The sequence below is a fragment of the Thamnophis elegans genome, chromosome 3, assembly GCF_009769535.1.
Source record: "Thamnophis elegans isolate rThaEle1 chromosome 3, rThaEle1.pri, whole genome shotgun sequence".
Lineage (NCBI taxonomy): Eukaryota > Metazoa > Chordata > Lepidosauria > Squamata > Colubridae > Thamnophis > Thamnophis elegans.
Window position 1 is genome coordinate 128,838,418 of NC_045543.1, and position 21,143 is coordinate 128,859,560.

At 39.9% G+C, this 21,143-nt stretch overlaps 1 protein-coding gene across 2 annotated transcripts in view; it reads right to left on the reverse strand.

Moving 5' to 3' along the window:
* Positions 1 to 3,254: 3,254 nt before the first annotated feature.
* WDR70 (WD repeat domain 70) overlaps positions 3,255 to 21,143 on the reverse strand; it is a 129,992-nt gene continuing 112,103 nt past the window's right edge. For both annotated transcript variants that reach the window (XM_032214340.1, XM_032214338.1), the window contains exons 14-18: positions 20,531 to 20,631; positions 11,330 to 11,409; positions 9,060 to 9,176; positions 7,873 to 8,035; positions 3,255 to 3,570 (exon numbers count right to left, since the gene is read on the reverse strand). In XM_032214340.1, the coding sequence (XP_032070231.1) occupies positions 3,483 to 3,570; positions 7,873 to 8,035; positions 9,060 to 9,176; positions 11,330 to 11,409; positions 20,531 to 20,631 (549 nt within the window). In that variant the 3' untranslated portion in view covers positions 3,255 to 3,482. The remainder of the gene's footprint in view (positions 3,571 to 7,872; positions 8,036 to 9,059; positions 9,177 to 11,329; positions 11,410 to 20,530; positions 20,632 to 21,143) is intronic.

Here is a 21,143-nt window from a genome sequence, read left to right on the forward strand (position 1 = left end):
TCTATGGTGATTATTGTTGCCATACAGGACTGAAACAACAGACAAGGCTCTTACACTATCGTACAGTATTTGTAGATTTTGAGTTGCAGAAGACTGGAAGAGAATATTTTCTTTCAAGAAAACATTAATAACCAGCAGACACTGGAATTGTAGGCTTTATTTCTATTTTAATTAAGGTAGCCATTTCCCCTTACTGTAGGTAAAATAGTAAGATTTGTGCAAGGTAAATCAAGCTTTATTTTGGAAAACGTCTTATTTTCTATTTGAAGTACAAACTGCATTCCTAAGGGGAAAATGTGGGTGGGTGTTAAATATTTTTTTCTGCAGCTGCATTGTCCAATATTTGTAATGGATACATCCTTTTGCTCATTTCCTTCTCTTCCTATTCATAATGACATATGCAGTGTTCATTTTTTACCTGCTAATTATATTTTTATGTAGTTGTAATGATTTGGGAAGCAGATGTATGATGACAATGCCATGTAAATGGGGACATGGCATTCCACATTATCCTACTAGTTTTCTCCCATTCTATCCAAAATGCTCATGGCCATTTTATTTTCCATCTTATTATTCTCATCTTAATGGAAGAAAATACCTTTAACTCAGGTATGCAGTTCTTGGTGCTCTGGACTTGGCTATTTACTTGCAGATTTTCATTACCGAATTAGGTAACATCATTAGATAAAACACAATTCATATAAATAAGGAAAGTTTTTAGGCAAGCAGAGTAATTACTCAATCAGTTTTTAAATTTTCACACTGCTTTCAACTACAAATAATGGGCAAATTATGGAGGAAAAAGCCATTTTTGTGGTAAACTGGGAATCCTAGTTAAATGCTGCGATTTTCTTATACACATATTTCAGAACTTAAGAGAAGTAAAATTGACATCAATTCACTTGACTTTTTACTGATCTCACTGTTCAGCTTCAGGGCCATAAATTTTATGCTTGCCGAAGATTAAGAAGAGGCTGAGTTAAGTGATACAGCTTTTTAAATTGAATATTCATCCAGTTGGAAGGCACTCTGCTAGAAAAGAATACTACTCTGAAAGGAAAAAAAGGGCAGTTTATGAAGCACCCATGGTAGTGTATGAATATGCTAATGTTTTAAGTATCAAGATCATTATGATCTTTTCACTTTTTGAAAGAGTCACAAAATTAAATATATTTGATTTTGATGGATTGGAACTATTTAGAAAAGGAAATACAACTTCCTCTAAGCAAATGACTTTCCAAATCAATAATATTAGAATATGCTAATGTTTTAAGTATCAAGATCATTATGATCTTTTCACTTTTTGAAAGAGTCACAAAATTAAATATATTTGATTTTGATGGATTGGAACTATTTAGAAAAGGAAATACAACTTCCTCTAAGCAAATGACTTTCCAAATCAATAATTCCTTATAAAACATTAGTTGTGACAGACACAGCAAGGCAAGCACTTAAATAAAACGTTAACCCTTTAAAATATGCAATGTTGTTCTTTACCTTTCTATCATATAACGTATACCTTCCTCAAGATGCATACTGTAAAATATTAGATTTCTATTTTATTCTTAGTCAAAAATATAAAAAATTACAATATTTTAAATAAAAGCAGGGATAAATATAATGCCTTAGAAAAGGCTCTCTCATCAAATATATATAAAAACGGCTGTGTCTGTGTGTGTGTGTATTCCAGCATAACTCTGGAATGTCTCGAGCAATTTCAACCAAACATTTGTACACAGATGACTTACCCTCTGGAAACAAATACTTTGGGGGTAAAACACCCCTAAAGCCCCTCAGGGTGTGTGTTCTGTTAAGATACAGCCTGTTGTGCCTTAAAATGGCTTTTACTGTACTGCCGTAAAATGGCTTCTATTGTACAGCGCAGTGGAGCTGCCATGGTAATGGCTTCACAGTATTCCACAAGGGGGCTCCCTCTGGTAAGGGGGAAAATCCAACATTAAAAATTACATTTGATTCGGACATTTTCCCCCTATAAATAAATACCCGGGCAATGCCAAGTTATCGGCTAGTACTTTATAACACCTGAATGATGGCAATAGTTCCTACCCTTTCTACTGTATGAATAGAGAAGCTCAACACAGATGTTCTCTTAGTTGTGATCACTGTCCTGAAGAAGATAATCAGGTCACTCTAGCAAACATCTGGGAACAAGCTAGGAATCAAAAGAGGGATTGATGGTGGCTAGCAAATAGGATGGGATTAAACTGCTAAAATTGTAGTCCCCAGAGATATCTATCTTGATGGCTATGAATGAGGTCCTTTACAAGGTGATATTTAAGGGATACACAGAATACTCTGGCTATAGAATAGTAAAGAAGTTACAGTACAATTTTGATTAAGAAGCAAGAACAAAGAATACCTACTTTCAGAAGGAGAAGATAAGATAGACTCTAAAGACCATGTTTTTTTCTTTTTCCTTCTATTCTTCACCAGTATCTTGCAATTTATTTTTTTGTGAAACATTGACTGGTTTTAAAATGAATATTTCTGTATTACAATCCAGAACTTTAAATTATCAGCAAACATCTAAACACCAGGAATCAAGAAATGCAGAGATAAAATGCATCGATAGCAATTTTTCTTCTTCGAGAAGTTAACAATCTATTGGCCTTAAAAAGGGACTCTATTGCATACCATTAGAAAAAAGGAGCTATGTATCTATGAAATGACATCTGGGTGATATATATCTGTTCTGCAATCAACAGGTGGAAATAAGTTGGCAATAGAAGATTAGCACTGTGCAAAACTTTTTGAGCTGAAAATGACCATTCCAATTTCACCAGGAATATTCGTACAGTGTTCCAGATATGTTCTGCATTTAAAACATCTATGGTTTAAGATCCACATACGGCTTTTTTTTTTAACTTGGAACATTCCAGAATGCTTACAATTGCATTGGGGCATTTCCAGCATATCAAAAGAATCATTTTTAATTTGAAATGTTTCCAATTATAAATGCTTTGCCTACCCCCCTATAAGATTCTGCACACCATTTACAATTCACATTATTGGCATACCCTGCGGCTTTCATACATGAACAAAAAAAATATGGAATTCAAACATGGAGCAGAAATCATTCGAGATCATAAAAAAAAAGTCTACTTCCTCATAATGTTTAGGTGATATAGCAAGAAATGAAAAAATAATTTAAGGAAGGAAAAAAGAGAATTGGGATTTTTTAAAGTTAATATGATCTACTCTTCTAAATATACACATATACATAAACAAAGGCCTTTGAAGAAATAATTCTTTTTTATTTATGACTTCAGTTATTTAATAAAATACAGATTTTATGCTAAAGCAACCCTATTTCACTTTGTGGCAATTATAGTCTTTCAAAGGGGCGAAATATTCCTGTGCGTAAAAGCAATTTTGCTTGCAGTAATTTGACTTCTTTTGCATAAGGAAAAAGAATTCATCTGTCTCAAAATCCCTTGTGAAGCTCCTCCAATTTAAATTCTTCAAATTTTACGTTTTTTCCACTCTGGCTTGTCATCTGTTTCATCTTCATCCGATTCTACTTCTGCAAAAACTGTTTTTGGCTGGGTTCTAAAAAAGCATTAAAGAGCAATAATGATTAAACAAGAGCTCTGCAGAAGTGTTCAGGTTTGCTCTTAAAATGAGAAAAAAAACCTACTCCCAAATAAATATTCCATCACTCCTTTACTGATTGATTAAGAAAATTTCTGCTCACATCTACCGAAATCTGATTTTTACCTGGATTATAACTAAGGGGACATATGAAAACATACATCAAAGGCATGTACATACCTCACAACATTTATTAATAAATTTCTGGGATCTTGTATTTTGGCAACTGACAGGGAAAAAAAGTACATCTTATCACCAGGCTTATTATACAAGTAGAAAAATCTCTAGATGAATGTTTGCACATTATCCTAATAACTATTTTCATATGAACATAAACTGAATCCAATTGAAAAACTCAAGACACTGAAAGTCTGATCACGATATTGCATATAATACAAACTTTACACCTTACTAGACACAAACTGCAGATGTTCTTTATTCCTGAAACATTTTCCATTTTATTCAATACTTTAACTATAGTTTATTAATTAGTAGTCAAGAAACTCCAGGCAGTGTTACTATAACCATAATAAGTTTATTAAAGACAATGAAATCAATTACTTTTCAGGTATATTTCAAATGATGGTCTGGAAAAAAACCTTTGTTTTTTATGAAGCTTAGTAATCAGATTCTTCAAAATTCAAATCATGTCTATTCTTGTAACAGGTCTACATCAATAATTCTCAACCTATGGTCCACAGACCTCTGAGGGACTATAATGTCATCACAGGGGGTCTGCAAAGACTTGAAGAAATGTTGATTTAAACCTTGTATGTGGTACAAGGTTTTTAAAGGGTAGTGAAGGGAAGGTTGAGAAGTATTGATCTATGAATTTCTGAATAATAAGTATATTGTCGTTTTTATGCTCCATGCAACAAGCTCTAAATTGTTCATCAAACAACAAAGAAACAGTGGCTACTTTGTGTAACTTTAATATTTTTCTGTCTAATTTGAGGATATCATTCCATTCCAATCTCCCATTAGCACCAATTTTCCTAAGAAATGCCAATTAATCTGTCCATGGGTTTAATGTAGAACATTGCTTTAGCCTCATTTGTGGCATAAATTCCCAATACCAGAGTCTTAACCCCAAACACCGTATTTTTCACACTATAAGATCCTCAGAACTATAAGATACACTTTACTAATGCTTTCAAGAAGGAAAACAAGAAAAAAAAATCTCCCTCTGCCTCCCAGCATTCATCTGGCTAACGTTCTTGCTGCAAACAGCCTGGTCAACTTCAGAACGTTATCGCAGCCCTGGCACGTGGCTCATCAGGGCTCTGCTCTGTTGCGCCCACCACCGATTAACTGAGCTGAGCTGCTGCCGCCGCCAGGGAATACCTGAGCCTTCACTGCCGAGCAGATGATTGGATTTGCCTCCCAGAATACCACCAATCAGCTGTTCTAGGTGGCAGGGATTGCCACCATGCATTCGCCGCCAATCACCGGGCGAAAGCAAATGGGCGGCACCTAGAACAGCTCATTGGCAGTATTCCGGGAGGTAAATCCAATTGCCAATCAGCTGCTTGATAGCGAAGGCACCAGCGTTCTCCGGTGGCCGAGACCAACCTCACTCCCCCCCCCAATATTTGCTTTAAAAGATTCAGAGACATTTCCACCTACTTTTTTTGGGCGGGTGGGGGTGGGTGGGATGTCTTATAGTGCAAAAAATATGGTAATTTCAACCCCAACATAGCTGCTATACTTATCAGTGAATATTTGATCTGGTTGTTATTGAAGGTTTATATGCAAAACAATTTCTTTTCTTTTTTTAATTTCTGCTGAAATAAATTCTTCAATAATTTTTTTTTAAAGTGAAATATATTATACCCTCTTTTCTAATATGTCTTACTTGTAAGTAAATTATATCTTGTTTTAATCTTTCAAATAATGATTTCCCTGCCTCTTTTGAGGAATTCTTGTTCCAGTTATATTTCATGTGACACAACTGTAATCAGGCCAAAATTTTAGAAAAATGAATCCCTGGAGCACCTAACTATCCTCTCTTTTATCTCAAAGGTGTATTTTCAAGAAATAACTGGACTTTCTTGTTTTCTTTGTCTTATCCAAGAAGCTTCTTCAGCTCTGACTGGATGGTGGGGAATGGGAGGATTTATATTCTTTGCAGACAGCTGGTCATATGTTTTGTACAACACAGTCCTTTCAACAGTTCCAAAGAGACTCCACACCTATTTGTACTTCTCAGGTGACCCTGAGGACAGAGATAAACTTCTAGGTGACCTCAACGATGCTCTAAAAGAATGCAAATGACCAGCTACAGGGAGTAAAATGGGTTTAATCTAATTTCTGTCATGAAGCCGAGCTCTTTATCCTTACACTGTACAAGCCTATGGAAAAGGAAGGCTGAAAATCTCTTATAAATTTTATGCTGTCTATATTTACTTATTTTTAATGTATACATTTACTGTATGTATTTAACTAAAGGGGAAAATAATTCACGAGAAGAATGGCTGTATAATATATTTAATCCAATACTTGGCATTCAGATGAGCTCTAATTTCAGTGTTAGATGGCTCTGATTCTAACTCGCCCTTCTCTAATTCCATCTTGGGCTTTCTCCTTTTTCTAACTTCTTTTCCATCATGACCATCCCCTGCCTTCTCCTTCTTCTCTTTTAATAGGGCGTCACTCAAGATAATGACTGGTGACCGACTTTTTATCCACAGAATTTAAAGTATGCTTACAACCACTTGGCTATGCTTTTCCTGTAGTATGTAGTTTATAAAACTTTAGTATTCGAGCCTATTTTACAGTAGTAAAATCATAATAGCTTCAGGATCCAATCTAGGTCGGTCACCGGGATCAGAGGTTTAGTCTTCTGAGCTTTTGGAATTGTGCTGGAGCTAATCCTTTTCTTAAAAAGTTTTCTTCTCCCAATATATAAACATTTCATCAGTGCATTGTCTGGATACAAATATCTCTCTGCAACAGCTTTCAGCACTTACAACATTATTCATGTTAATATTAGTTCTCTAATCTTAAAATTGTGGTATATTAAACAATTGAACTTGATTAATCTATTCATTTCCTCTTAGCATATCTTCTAATAAAAATACAATAATAAGCATAATTATCTTCCTCATCATAATATTAAGTTATCATCTTGTTTATACCTCCATCTTAACTTATTTCCTATTCTTCTTTAATCTTCTACTTCTATTCCCAAGTCCCCTTTTTTCTCTAACCATTGATAAAATACTTCCCATATCATATAATATGTACGGTAGTTTGTTCTTTTTCATTATTAATTTTAATCTATTCATTTCTGCACATTCTAATATTTTCTTAATCACCTTCTCATGAATAGGAATCTATTCACTCTTCCAATGTTGTGCAAATACAATTCTAGCTGCAGTTAATACATGGATAATTAAATAGGTGTGCTCTTTTTGTTATAAGTTTCAGCAAAAATATTTCTGGCTTCAATTTGTTGTTTTATCATCTCCTCCAACCATCCTCAGGGAACTTCTCTCTCACCAGAATCTTTTACATCTTCCGGTACAGAGAAGTTCCCTAAAACTGGGCTGTAGTATAAGTCCGAAAGCTCGGAAGACTAAAACTCTGGTCTCAGTGACCCACCCAGATTGCATCCTGCAACATTATCCAGGGACAAATATATTTGCCTTCATTCATAATAGCTTCTTTGCCATCACATTGCAGGTCGCTGTGAAGTACAATTATACAAATGTTATACAAATGTTTTCTTATGTTATATATATATATATATATATATATATATATATATATATATATATATATATATATATATATATATATATATATATATACATACATACATACATACATACATACATACATACATACATACATACATATATATATAACATAAGAAAAAATACAACAAATGTAACAAAGGCAACAGTAAAAATATTGGGTTTCTGTGATGAACCGATAGACAGAGAATGGAAGCAGTTAGCTTCCTCCCATAATTGGGGCATACCAGGGGTTGTGACACTATCTATCTATCATCTATCTATCTATCTATCTATCTATCTATCTATCTATCTATCTATCTATCTATCTATCTATCTATCTATCTATCATCTATCTATCTATATATGATCTATTTTATATATAATATATCTTAATATATTTTATATATAATATATCTTAATACATTTTATATATAATATATTTAATATTTCTTATATTCTTATACTCTTCACCAGAGTTTAAGGCATATTATCCAATCCCTTCTCTATGAAATTTACTTACTTGGAATATGCGGGAGCAACCCAGTAGGGACTTTCTTCTGCTTCTTTTGCATGCCGCAAAATAGCCTCTCGGGGATTACTATCATCAGTTTTATCCAATGCAATATTCTTCACTATGAATGATGACAGAGTACCTCCATGAGTTCCAACACGACCACCACGGCCTAATAAGAACAAAGAATAATCAGTTGTGAAAAATGTAAGAACAAATAGGACAGACATTAAGAAAATATCTATATATACATATAGATATGAAAAAGTGAATATTCTAGGGGTGTCAAACTTGCGGGCTCATCACATGACGTATCATTACTTCTCCCCCTTTGCTAAAACGGGAGTGGGCGTGGCTAGTATGTGACGCATGCGGCCCTGTTATAGTACATCAGCATTTTCAAATTTTTATATTATATAGTTTATGCTTGCTTTTATCAAGTTGATTTGATCTTCCCCCATAAAAGTCATTATCCCTCTCAACCCTTCTTCGATTATACTGCACCTAGAATATACAGTCTAGTTCTAGCATCCCATTTTAAGAAGAACATGGCTAAACTAATTCAGCAACATGGAAAGCCAAATGTATAAGGAATCGGTGGAGAAATTGGGCATGTTCAGTGTGGAGAATAGAAATTATGATTTTAATTTTAAGAGATATATTGTAGCTGCAGTCGAGAATTTGAAAGACTGTCATATAGAAAGTTCCAATTTTGCAGCTACAATGAGAATATTATTTATCACAGAAATAAAATATACTTTATGAATCTGTTGTTACTTGTCAGTTGCTTCAAGACTTTGGACACAAAGTGGCATATACATGAATTAAATAAATAAACTAGATGAGGAAAGGCTGTTCAGAATTTTTCAAGAAGACAAGACTAGAAACAATGGGATTAAATTAGAACATAAATTAGAACAGATGATCTTTGTGAAAAATTCCACAACATTAACAACTATGCCACAACAGAGTAGACTGTCCTACAGGATGGTAGAATCACTTTGTGCAATAGAAGTTTAAATAAAGATTGGATGGACATCTGTCCAGGGTACTTTAGTAATTGGGTTTTGCATGAAAGAGAGCTGAATTAGATAATCGCCCAGGTACTTTACAAATTTTGCTTTCTATGATTGTACGAAGTAAGCATCTAATGGCTTTTGCACTATTTTGTTGACAGATTTCAAAAATCTGGTTACCTGGTCCTGCTACTGGAGGCTCTGGTTTGTGAGATTTCACAGGATCCATTCTGTCCTTTTCCAGCTGTTTTCTTGTACTTCGCTGACGTGGTTCACGAAACATTGGAAGTGCATGAGCTTCATGCGGATAAAAAGGAAAATGTCATATTTAAAAGCAAAGAGCTTTAAATGTTACACAATGTCCATCATTCTTCTCTGATCGTGGAGACAGCAGTCAGACTAGGTTGCTCTGTCCAGTAACCAATTGGACTGAGTCTACACTTATGATGCCATCGAGCTCTTGGTGACTCCTCCCAGTTTAGACTCAGTCCAACCTGGACTAGCTGTGAGAATTGATCTCTCCTCCAAATTTTGGCTTTTTAGCACTAATTGGCATTTTCCCCCCCCAATTTTTAAATTAAATTAAATTGATTTTTTACTTGAATTTTTTTCTCCTGCTCCTTTGAGCGGGAAATTGAAATCTGCTTCAAGGCTGCGTCTCCTCATGAAATGAAAATCTTGAACTAGGCAGATAGTCTCATAGTCTTCTAGACATAGAATATTCAGTTGAGTAGCCTGGATTAAGCAAGGCATAATGTCTAGGCATGGGACTAGTGTAGAATGCCGCCAGTGTTGAGGGAATTACTTCGTACAGTAGAAATTACTAAGTATAGTCTTGCTCTGAGAGTACAGAAAATATTCTTAAGAAGTTAACCTAAATTGTAAATTTAAGGGGTACCTGTCTCAGAAATCAGAATAACAGACGTGGAAGGGACTTTGGAGGTCTTCTAGTTCAGGGGTCTCCAATCCCCAGGCCACAGGCCACTTCTAGGCTGTGCCTATTCAGAGTTGGACTGGAACACATGTGTACGCACTGCTCAACTTGTGCGAATGGCAGGCCGGCAGGTTAGGTCAAGCTGCAAAGGTAGGGGACCACTGTTCTAGTCCAAACTTTGGACTAGACCTTGGAGGTCTTCTAGTCCAAACCTCTTCACAAACTTCATATTAGTAAAAGTTAGAAAGCCGGTGTAACATAGTGGTTACTAACACCAAATCATAAACTGAGAGTGTCTTTGTACTTTGGCCTCAAAGCCAATCAAGGACTTTGGGACAGTCACTCTCTTTCAGCTCTAGGAAGAAGGCAACAGCATCAAAACACTTCCAAAAATGGCAAGAAAAATCTGGGGGCTTGTCCAGGGAGCTGCTAAAAGTCAAAATGGACTTAAGCCCCAACAAAACAAAAACAGAAAAAAAGACAACCTTACTTCACCCCTTCAAATATTAAAAAAGAGGATTTTTGTTCCCTATTTCACCTGCATACAAATAGGAGAGAAAAACAAAAGTGTTTTCAAATTAGGGAAAGGTTTGGTGATAGCAGTAAAACTAAGGGTGGGTTCCGGCAGGCACTACTGCCAGTTTGCTTGTGGGTGTGATGCACACGTATACGCAGTGCAATAAAAATGTTCTGTGCATGCTCAGAAACGAAAAACAAGATGGCGCCGCCTATGGTGCTGCCTGGAGAACTAGTTCAGGGGCGTGGCAAGCCTGGGTCGCTGCCAGTTCCAGAGACCCAGGCCACCAATCTATTACCGGTTCAGCCGAACTAGTCCGAACCGGTAGGAACTACTGAGTAAAACCAATACATTCTTCAAAGAACTTCCAACTTTATTGTGATTTTGCTCTAGTTTGGAAGAACGAAAACAAAAACAAGGGAAGGATAGCTATCAAGTGTTTGGGGATTGTAAACCCAATGCATTCCATACCAATAAGCTACTGTTGCAAGCAAACCTCCAGAAGTGGGAGAAAGAGAGAAATTCCTTCTTTAAGCCAGCCTTTTTGAGAAAAATCAATTTAAGTAACTATGTCTTAATTTAAGGCAGCATGTTTAAGGCAGCATGTTTAAGGCAACATCCAGAAGGGAAAATACTGTATCTTTAAAGGATCTGCAAAACTGGAATACCACATATGGTCTCCATTGTTTGCAAAATATAGCAAAGTATTCCAGTAAGGATTAGTAGCTGGCCCTAAAAATCGAGCCAAAGGTTTTGGAGAAGATTCCATTTCCGGACTTATATTTGGGACAAATTGAGCAGAATCTTTTTTTAAAAGTTTAGCACATAGTAGTGGTACAAGTGGCTGATTAAAGCTACCCACTTCCCTCTCCTTCTCCACCCAACAGCTGATAAGCGACTTTAGTTCTTTTTAAAAAGTATTTTGTGACCCTTTGTATTAGGGTCTTAATGCATTAAGATAAAAATTCTATACTTATTAAGGATTCAGAAGGAACCTACGTGTTATAATATAATCTTGTGTGAGAGTCTCTGCTTGTCTCTCTTTTCTTTTAGTCTTCACAACGCACAGCTTTGCTCCCCTAGGGATGATAAAGAATAAAAAAAAGATTATTATAAATGCCACAAGAAAGAAGGAATGTTTTATCATACATGGCAAAATTACTCCCAAAAGTATTGGAAGAAAGACTTCCAAATATTTAGAAAGGTCATAAAAATAACATTTGAACTAAAACCACAAATGGTCTAATTAGGTATAATTCCAGAAACCATAAATGAAAAATATCAGACAGATCTACTATGTTGAAAGATGCAAGAACAAATTTGGCACATTGGAGAAGACAAATTTTGCAAACTGTGGACTTTGGAGATCAAAATTGAAGAACATGCAGCAAGAGCAAAATTGACAGTATATATCCATAAGAGAAGTCTAACCAACTGTAAGGAAGTAAATTAATGTGGATTTTAAAAATCATTATGTTAGAATGCCAGATTGAGAATATGGAATATATAGAAACCCAAGTTGTACCTCAAAACACTACGGTGTTCTTTTAGCACAAGAAGCACTTTGTCGACAAGACATAACAGGCAAACACAAATGGCTAATTTATTATGAAATACTGCAATTTTGTCAGGGTGAATGTGAAATAAAATTAAGAGAACAACTGATTGAGAGTGATATAGTTATCAATGATTCTCTTATTATGCTGAGATAGCTAAATTGGTTTATTTTATCACATAAAAGGCAGTATTTACATTTATTACTGACTGGTAAACTCTTGTGGACTTTTTGCATAAAAAAGAAAAATATATGATTTAGGGTTAGACAAGATAGATTATAGAAAGAAGAGAGTTATATTGTAACCATAAAATAAGAGATAAACGTACAGTTGTCTTTGTAACTGCAAGATCTGAAACTACTTGTTTGTATGTTTTCTTTCTTTTCTTTTTACCTTTTTCTTTCTTGCACTTTTAGCTTTCTCTTTGATTCCCCCCCCCCTAGTTTATATTAATTTTTTTTTATAATTGGCTGGTCTTTTAAAAAAATCTTTAATAAAATAAATCTCTCCACTCCAGGAAGGAGGCAATGGCAAACCACTTCCCAAAAATCTTGCCAAGGCCACTTAATTCCAGATTGCTTCTCTCTTCGCCTAGTTTCCAACCAATTTATCTATGTAATCCCTAGAGGTCTAGAGACACAATGACTTGATGGCATGTAATCAATCAAAGACTATAGATGGCTTTATGCATGAATGTCTATAGAAATTCTCAGTCATCCAGGTCATGGTTGCCCCAATGGTGTTTTTTCTAGAGGGAACTGGACTTTCTGGTTTTTCTTTGAAGACATTTTGCTTCTCATTCAAGAAGCTTCTTCAGCTCTGATTGAATGATGGGGAGTGGAAGGATTTATATTCCTTGCAGACAGATGGTCATTTGCATTCTTTTAGAGAATTGTTGGAGGTTTTTCTATGTTTTCAGGGTCACTTGAGTAGTGCAAATGGGTATGGCGCCTTCTTGGAATTGCTGAAAGGACTATGTTGTAGACTGGAGAGAGATAATATCCCCCTCTATTGAGAGAGGGCTGTTCAATTTTGACGTAGATGGCCTCTTTGACCCCTCTTTCAAACCAGTGGTTCTTTCTGTCCACTTTGCTCAAAAGAATGTCTTTTAAATGCAGTTGGGACTGCTGAATCTTATCGTGATGAGTGTTCTCCTATGTTTTACCAGGTGTTTATTCAGCAGTCCATCTACATTTAAAAGACAAAGGCGAAGCGAAACGTCTTCAAAGAAAAACAGGGAAGTCCAGTTGCCTCTTGGAAAAAGCACCTTTGGAACATTTATGCATGAACTTAACCTGATTTCGGTGTTGGGGGTCAACATGATGGTGGTTTGCACCACCTTAGAGACTTAGCAAGAGGGCAACCTTGGTATAGTGGTTAACCTTAAACATTCAAAAGAGCCATTTGGACCATTTCCAATAGAAAAGAAAACACTAAGGGCCACAAAAGCTGGCTGGGTGTGGCCTACTCAACATCACTCATTCTCACCCAGTCACATGACCCTCTCCACCATGCCTACCCAGGTTTTGTGGCTCCCTGTGTTTCCTGTGGGAAACGGATATCTGTGTGTGAGTGTGTGTGTATGTGTGTGTGTCTTTCTTTCTCTGTCTCTTTCTCTGTCTGTCTGTCTCTCTTTCTCCCACCCCCTCTCTCATCTCAGATCAGGCGAGGAGTGACTGGAAGGGGAGGGTGAGGGGCGGGGTGCGGCCAGCCAGTGGTAGGTTCAGCCAACAGGGAGCCACAGCAGGAGGATGAAAGAGCTGCATGCGGCTCTGGAGCCGCACGTTGCTGACACCCGAGTTAAGGTATCAGGCTAAAACCCAGGAGACGGTGAGTTCTGTTCTAACCTTAGTCATAAGGCCAGCTTAGTCACCTTGGACCAATCCCTCTTTCAGCCCAGAAAGGAAGCAATGAAAAACCTGATGACAAACTTGATAAGAAAACTGCAAGGACTTGTCCAGGTGGTCGTCAGGCACCAAAAACTCACTTGAAGGCACCAAAAATAAAGGACAGTTTATTTCTTTATTTAACAGATTTATAGGTCACACTAATTTAAAATGAAGAGTTGGACTGTTTGCAAAGTATACACAATAAGAATTAGGATTTCTACATTTTTTCCAGTTGTGCGTCCAAAAACAGAAATGGCATTTCTGTTTTTGTTTGGTTATGGTCAATTGAGTCATCTGGACCAATGAACAGTGGTCATAATTACCACCGCTAGTTTCAAAGAAAGTCAGCTTCCATTAGAGAAGCTGGCTTGTTTAGATTAATCATAATTTTGGGTCTTTCTGCAGTTTATAGTTTCTCAAAAGCAGAAACAAATGCCTCTGAAGTTCCTCTCCTTGGCTAAGCTAGGTGGAACAAAACCAAAAATCTGTGATTTTAATGATTCAAGGAAAAACATTCTACCAAGAGTAGCTGGAATGTGGCCTTTTGCTGGCACAGAATCTGCCTAACAAGTTCGGGGACCAAATTAGTGTATTCTGGAAGTTGAAGTCCACACATGAAGTTGTTGAAGTTAAGAAAGACTGCTCTAGGGCAGTGTTTCACAACCTTGGCCCCTTGAATATGAGTGGACTTCAACTCCCAGAGTTCCCTAGCCAGCAAAGCAAAGCTGGTTGAGAAATTCTGGGAGTTGAAGTCCACCCATCTTCAAAGTTCTGGTGACCCAGGCTGGCAAACCACTACCAGTTCGGCCAAACCGGTCCAAACCACTAGGAACCCACCTCTGGTCCAGAGATGGGTAATTTTTTTACTACTGGTTTGCTTGTGCACATGTGCGTGCGACGCTTCTGTGCATTCACAGAAGTGTCCGGGCAGGTGGGCGGAGCCTCCCACCGCCACCCCTACCGGTTCGCCCGATCCAGGCTGAACCGGGAGCAACCCACCTCTGCCTGGGTCACAGTATAATCAGACACAGTATAATCAGATACTAATTTATATTTTAGAGCTAAGATGGGGACTACCCCAAGACCCCATCTTAGCTCTAAGAGTCCCTGGCATTGCAAAGACTTGAGAGGTGGTGCCACGTTTACTGACCAAACGGCTTTCTGAGTTGCAGTCATTTAAGCAATGGTCTATCTGTGAAGAACTAGATTGTCAAAACAGCCTTTCCTATTGTTATAATTTCCTAATCAGCAAGGGTTCATAGTGCCATTCTGAAAATGCCTGGAGAAAATCCGACAATCAGCAATAAGGTTTATTATTTATATTTCCTACGTTGTAGCACAGAGAAAGGACCAGGGATGCACAGGGAACATAGAATAACAGGGTTGGAAGGGATCTTGGAGGTCTTCTAGTACAACTTCCTGCTCAGGCAGGAAATCCTATACCATTCCAGACAGATGGTTGTCCAATCTTTTCTTTAAAACCTCCACTGATGGCGCATCTACAACTTCTGGGGGCACGCTATTCTACTCATTAACCTGTTCTCACTGATAGGAAATTTCTCCTTAGTTTCAGGTTGGATCTCTTATTAATGATAATTTTGAACGGTTGCGGAACAAAAGGACGTAAGCCAAGGACTACCTCTATATGTCTTGTGTGCTTTTTCGTTCAGATTCCTTCTTTTAGAATGAGTGCATTAAATATCTCACAAATGAGAAAAGGCTTAGCAACTTGATTCTAAAAATAAATTCAACATCATGACTTTGATCTCTGAATTGGCATGTTTTGTATTACAACATTAGTTTCTTATTTTCATAATTTTTTTTCAAGCCAAGAATAGAATAGAATAAAATATAGAATAGAATGAAATAGAATATAATTAGTAGAATAGAATAGAACAGAACAATAGAGTTGGAAATGACCTTGGAGGTCTTCTAGTCCATCCCCCTGCTTAGACAGGAAACCCTATACCAGGGGTGTCAAACTCAAGGTGCTTAGAACTGGCCTACAGGGCCGTCCTAGGAACAGCAAAGGACTGGCCCGTGGTGCCTCTGCCAGTGAAAATGGAGCTTTAGAGACTGCAGGTGCCCCCCTTGAGCTCCGTTTTCAACTGTGACGGTCTCCTGCAATCCTCTGCCAGTGAAAGTGGCGCTTGGGAGGGTCGCATGTTGAGCTGGCCATGCCCAAACTGGCCATGCCCGCCCCCCCCCCAAGTTAAACACAACCCTGATGCGGCCCTCAATGAAATCAAGTTTGATACCCCTGCCCTATACCATTTCAGACAAATGGAAGTACAATCAAAAAGTTGAAATGATTGTGCCATTGAAGACTGGCATGCATGCAAATAAGTTGGGGCTTCAATTAAGAAGCTACAGTAGCCATCTTGACCACTCTTCCCCCACTGCAGAATTTTTGAAAATGATAAGGCTCTCAATGCAGGGTTAAAATAAATCATCTTAATCCACAAAACCATTCAATTTTTCTGAAAATCTTCCACCCTTTCACTTACAGAATCACATATGTGGGGAAGTTGTTTTATATTTGTTCCCACAGATATGACTCTAATTGCCCCATAAGCATTTTTAAAAATTATTTTGAGATGGAAAGTTACATTTTATCCTATAAAAAGTCCTTTTCTACCCTCGGGAAAATGAAAGTGCTATAAAATATTTCTGCAATGATTAGATTACTACAAAATGACAGCAAGATGTTCAAGTGTCCTGCCGAGAGCCCAGGGAAGGGGTGGGGGTGTGGCCGTTGTTATCCGGGAGTCGTTAGCTCCTCGTAGGGTCCCTGCTCCGGAGCTTGTCGGGTGTGAGTCTCTGCTGATAAAGTTGGACCTCAAGGGTCAAGTGGGTCTGCTGTTAACGTACCTGCCTCCCAACAGCGTTGCAGCAGCCCTCCCCTCGCTCCTCGAGTCGGTAGCCGAGCTGGCAATTGAGTTCCCTAGGTTGATGGTCCTGGGGGACTTTCATTTGCCTTCGCTCGGTGAAAACTCTGATGGGGCGCAGGAGTTCATGGCTTCCATGACAGCCATGGGCTTGACCCAAGTAATTCGGGGCCCAACCCATTCGGCAGGTCACACGCTTGACCTCGTATTCCTCTCGGAGCAGTGGATTTGTGACCTTGGTCTGAGGGGTAACGACATCATACCCCTGTCGTGGTCAGACCACTGCCTACTGAGGCTCGACTTCCGGAGACCAAACCCCCACTGTAGGGAGGAGGAACCGACCAGGTGGTTCCGCCCCAGGCGACTTATGGAACCGTTAAGGTTCCAGACAGAGCTTGGGGTCATTCCTGATACTTTCACCCACAGTCCGGTAGAGACTCTGGTTGCCGCTTGGCATTCGGCGGCATCAGAGGCCCTCGACCGGATTGCGCCACTACGGCCCCTCCGAGGCGGCGGATCCCGGAGACCTCCTTGGTTCACCGAGGAACTCCGGGAGATGAAGCGCCGGAGGAGATGCCTAGAGCACCGATGGAGGTCCGATAAGTCCGAATCGAACCGAGCAATGGTAACCACCTGCACCAAGGAATACACCAGGGCACTTAGGGCAGCGAAAAGATCTCACATAGCCACCTTGGTTGCGTCCGCTGAGTCCCGCCCAGCCGCCCTGTTTAGGATAACCCGCTCCCTATTAAATAAAAGGGAAGCGGGGGAACCCTTGCAGGGCAGAGCTGAGGATTATGCCCAATTCTTAGCGGACAAAATTGCTCGGTTTCGGTCGGACTTGGACTCCATCCCCGCAGTTCCAGCCGAGGCACAAGAGGATCAGGTGGAACATCTCTGGGTTGAGTTTCAGGATGTTACCCCCGGGGATGTGGACAAGGCCATGAGGGCTGTAAGTGCCTCCACCTGCGTACTGGACCCGTGTCCCTCATGGCTGGTTACTAACAGCAGTGAGGTGACACGAGGCTGGATCCAGGCGGTTGTGACCGCCTCTCTTCGGGAGGGGAACTTCCCCGCCGCTCTGAAAGCGGCGGTGGTGAGACCCCTCCTAAAGAAGCCATCTCTGGATCCAGCTGTTCTTAATAACTATCGCCCAGTCTCCAACCTTCCCTTCCTTGGGAAGGTTGTTGAGAAGGTGGTGGCCTTCCAGCTCCAACGGTCCTTGGAGGAAGCAAACTATCTCGACCCCTTCCAGTCAGGCTTCAGACCCGGTTACAGCACTGAAACCGCTTTGGTCGCATTGACCGATGATCTCTGGAGGGCCAGAGATGGAGGACATTCCTCCATCCTGGTCCTCCTTGACCTCTCAGCGGCTTTCGATACCATCGACCATGGTATCCTTCTGCGACGACTGCGGGAGGTGGGAGTGGGAGGCACCGTGTTGCGGTGGTTCTCCTCCTACCTCTCGGACAGGTCGCAGTCGGTGTTAGTGGGGGGGCAGAGATCGTCCCCTAGGCCCCTAACTTATGGGGTGCCTCAGGGCTCGGTCTTATCCCCCCTACTATTCAACATCTACATGAAACCGCTGGGAGAGATCATCCGCAGGCACGGGATCAGATACCATCAATATGCGGACGATACTCAACTGTATCTGTCCGCCCCGTGCCAACTCAATGAAGCGGTAGACGTGATGAACCGAGGCCTTGAAGCCGTTATGGACTGGATGAGGGTTAACAAGCTTGTGCTCAACCCAGAAAAGACCGAGTGGCTGTTTTGTTTCCCTCCCAAAGATTCCACCAATATTCCATCTCTCAGGCTGGGGGGTCAAATTCTATACCCCTCAGAGAGGGTTCGCAACTTGGGAGTCCTCCTGGACCCACAGCTATCGTTTGACCACCACTTGACGGCTGTGACCAGGGGGGCATTCGCCCAGGTTCGCCTGGTGCGCCAGTTGCGGCCCTACCTGAATCGGGAGGCTCTCACAACAGTCACCCGGGCCCTTGTGACCTCTAGGCTGGAATACTGCAATGTGCTCTACATGGGGCTGCCCTTGAAGAGCATCCGGCGACTTCAGCTAGTACAGAACGCGGCCGCGCGAGTGATTGTGGGTGCACCTCGGTTCACCCACATAACACCTATCCTCCGCGAGCTGCGCTGGCTGCCTGTCGGTCTCCGGATGCGCTTCAAGGTGTTATTAGTCACCCATAAAGCCCTACATGGTAGTGGATCCGGATACTTGAGAGACCGCCTCCTGCCAATTACCTCCCTGCGACCAATAAGATCACATAGATTAGGCCTCCTCCGTATTCCATCGGCCAGCCAGTGCCGGCTGGCAACTACAAGGAGGAGGGCCTTCTCAGTAGTAGCCCCGACCCTTTGGAACGAGCTCCCCGTGGAGATTCGTACCCTCTCCACCGTCCAGGCCTTCCGCACAGCCCTTAAGAACTGGCTAGCCCGTCAGGCCTGGGGATAAGGATAGCCGCCCCTCCCGAATGATGAGTGTATGTTGCTTACTATTTTATTATATGTCACTATGTCAATGTCTGTATTCCCCCTCCCTGATTTTATGTGAGCCGCCCTGAGTCCCCTCAGGGAAAAGGGCGGCCTACAAATATTAATAAAATCAAATCAAATCAAATCAAGTGTCCAAATTCAATGACGATAGAATTGTTTTACATTTAAGAAAAGAAGATTGGGGGGGGGGAGAACTATCTATTTGACATTTTTCATTTTCACATTGACTTTTTGTTGTAACATTAATGGGCAGGAGCTGCAAAAACAGTTGGGACAGACCATAAATCTGTTTTTATTTCTTTACTGTCTGAGTAAAGAGCCCAGCTGCTTAAATATATTACACAAATGCATGTTTGGGGGGGGGGGACTACCTGGGAATCAGGCTTTTATCAATTCAGAGACAATCCTTTTTTGCCTTTGCTACTTGCAGAAAAAAAAATCCCATTAATGCTGAAATTAAAAACAGTGGTTTTATTCTGGACAGCAACTAACTATACGTGATTTGATCTCAAAAATGAAGATTAAAACATAATCTTCTACTTTAGACATAATGGGAAATTCTTTTTTAAAAAATAAAGTTATCATGCTCACAAGCACCAAAGTCAATTGGGGACAAGAATGCTGGGCCTGGACTGGATATTTAATTCTCCGTTTAATAAATCACCCAGCAGATAGAGTTGTTGTTTTTGGTTCATTGCACTGGTGACACTTCTGCAATTTTTAGATGTAGCATTCCAGAAATGTTAATGCAGATAATGCGAAGTTCCAATGTATTTTTGAATCACAAATTGTAAACCTATTTAAAAATAAAATAAAAACCGCAAACAGATTTCAACAGGATCCCACACTTTCTGTGAAATCAGATCGCAATATAATAATTCCTGGGGCTTTTATAAAAGCTGCAGGGACAGAAGTTGTTCTGCTGGGCTCTGAGAGATGATACCATGCAAGGTGGATTAGTGCATCATACGCTTAAGATTTTAATTGTAATCTGGATTTTTATTGTAATTTATTACCTTTGTTTTATGATTTTAAACCATGTGTCGGTAGCCCATGGCTCCGGAGATGCATGTAGGGAGGGAGGGAGAGAGACCCCCAATGCCCACAGAAAACACTGGAAGTCATAAAACCTGAGTAGGCATGTTGGGGGGGTGTCATGTGGCTGGATGAGAGTGACGTTGAGTTGGACACGCCCACCCAGGTTTTGTGGCTCCCGGTATTTTCTTTTCTGTGACAAATGGGTTCAAATGGCTCTCTGAGTGTTTAAGGTTGCAGACCCCTGTTTTAAACCAACAGGGGGGGTCATAACATTTTCGTGGCATATAAATGAGAAAAATAAATAAATGTACTTACCTTTGACTTTTGAAGGGATCATAGTATACTTTTGCTAATCCATTTCCTGTTCCAACCATGATTTGGTTCAGTTTGGGATGCCAAAGACACCGAACAACACTCTGCAAAGTCAGATGACAATGGAAATCAACAGAAGATCTGGACACACAGGTTTTCAGTTCCAATACAACAGACCTGGGTATTCTGTAGCCCATAAGGCTGTCTGGCCTGCGGTGACAGGCAATGGCAGGAGGCAGGGAGGCAGAGCAGCATCAGCAGCATGTGGGGCAGTAGTGGTCCTCCACAACAGTCCCAGTTCCTCATGTGGCCCCTTGGAGAAATCAACTGCCCAGCCCTGCAATAAAAACCTAGCACAGCTGGAAGACTCCTTAATCTCCAGTTGGAATTATTTCCATGAGGAAATGACTACAAGAAAGAATTCTCACTTCCACACCACACTAATGAATATTAGCAAGCTGTGATACATTTCAGCTAGATATTTTCTCCAGTATGCAAGGGGGATTAGTCTGTAAAAGTAGGGTAGTTCTTCAGAGAGCCTGGGGGGGGGGGGGATTCAGACGGTTCGGGCAAACGAGATGTTAATCTTAATCTGGTTCACTGAACCGGTAATTTC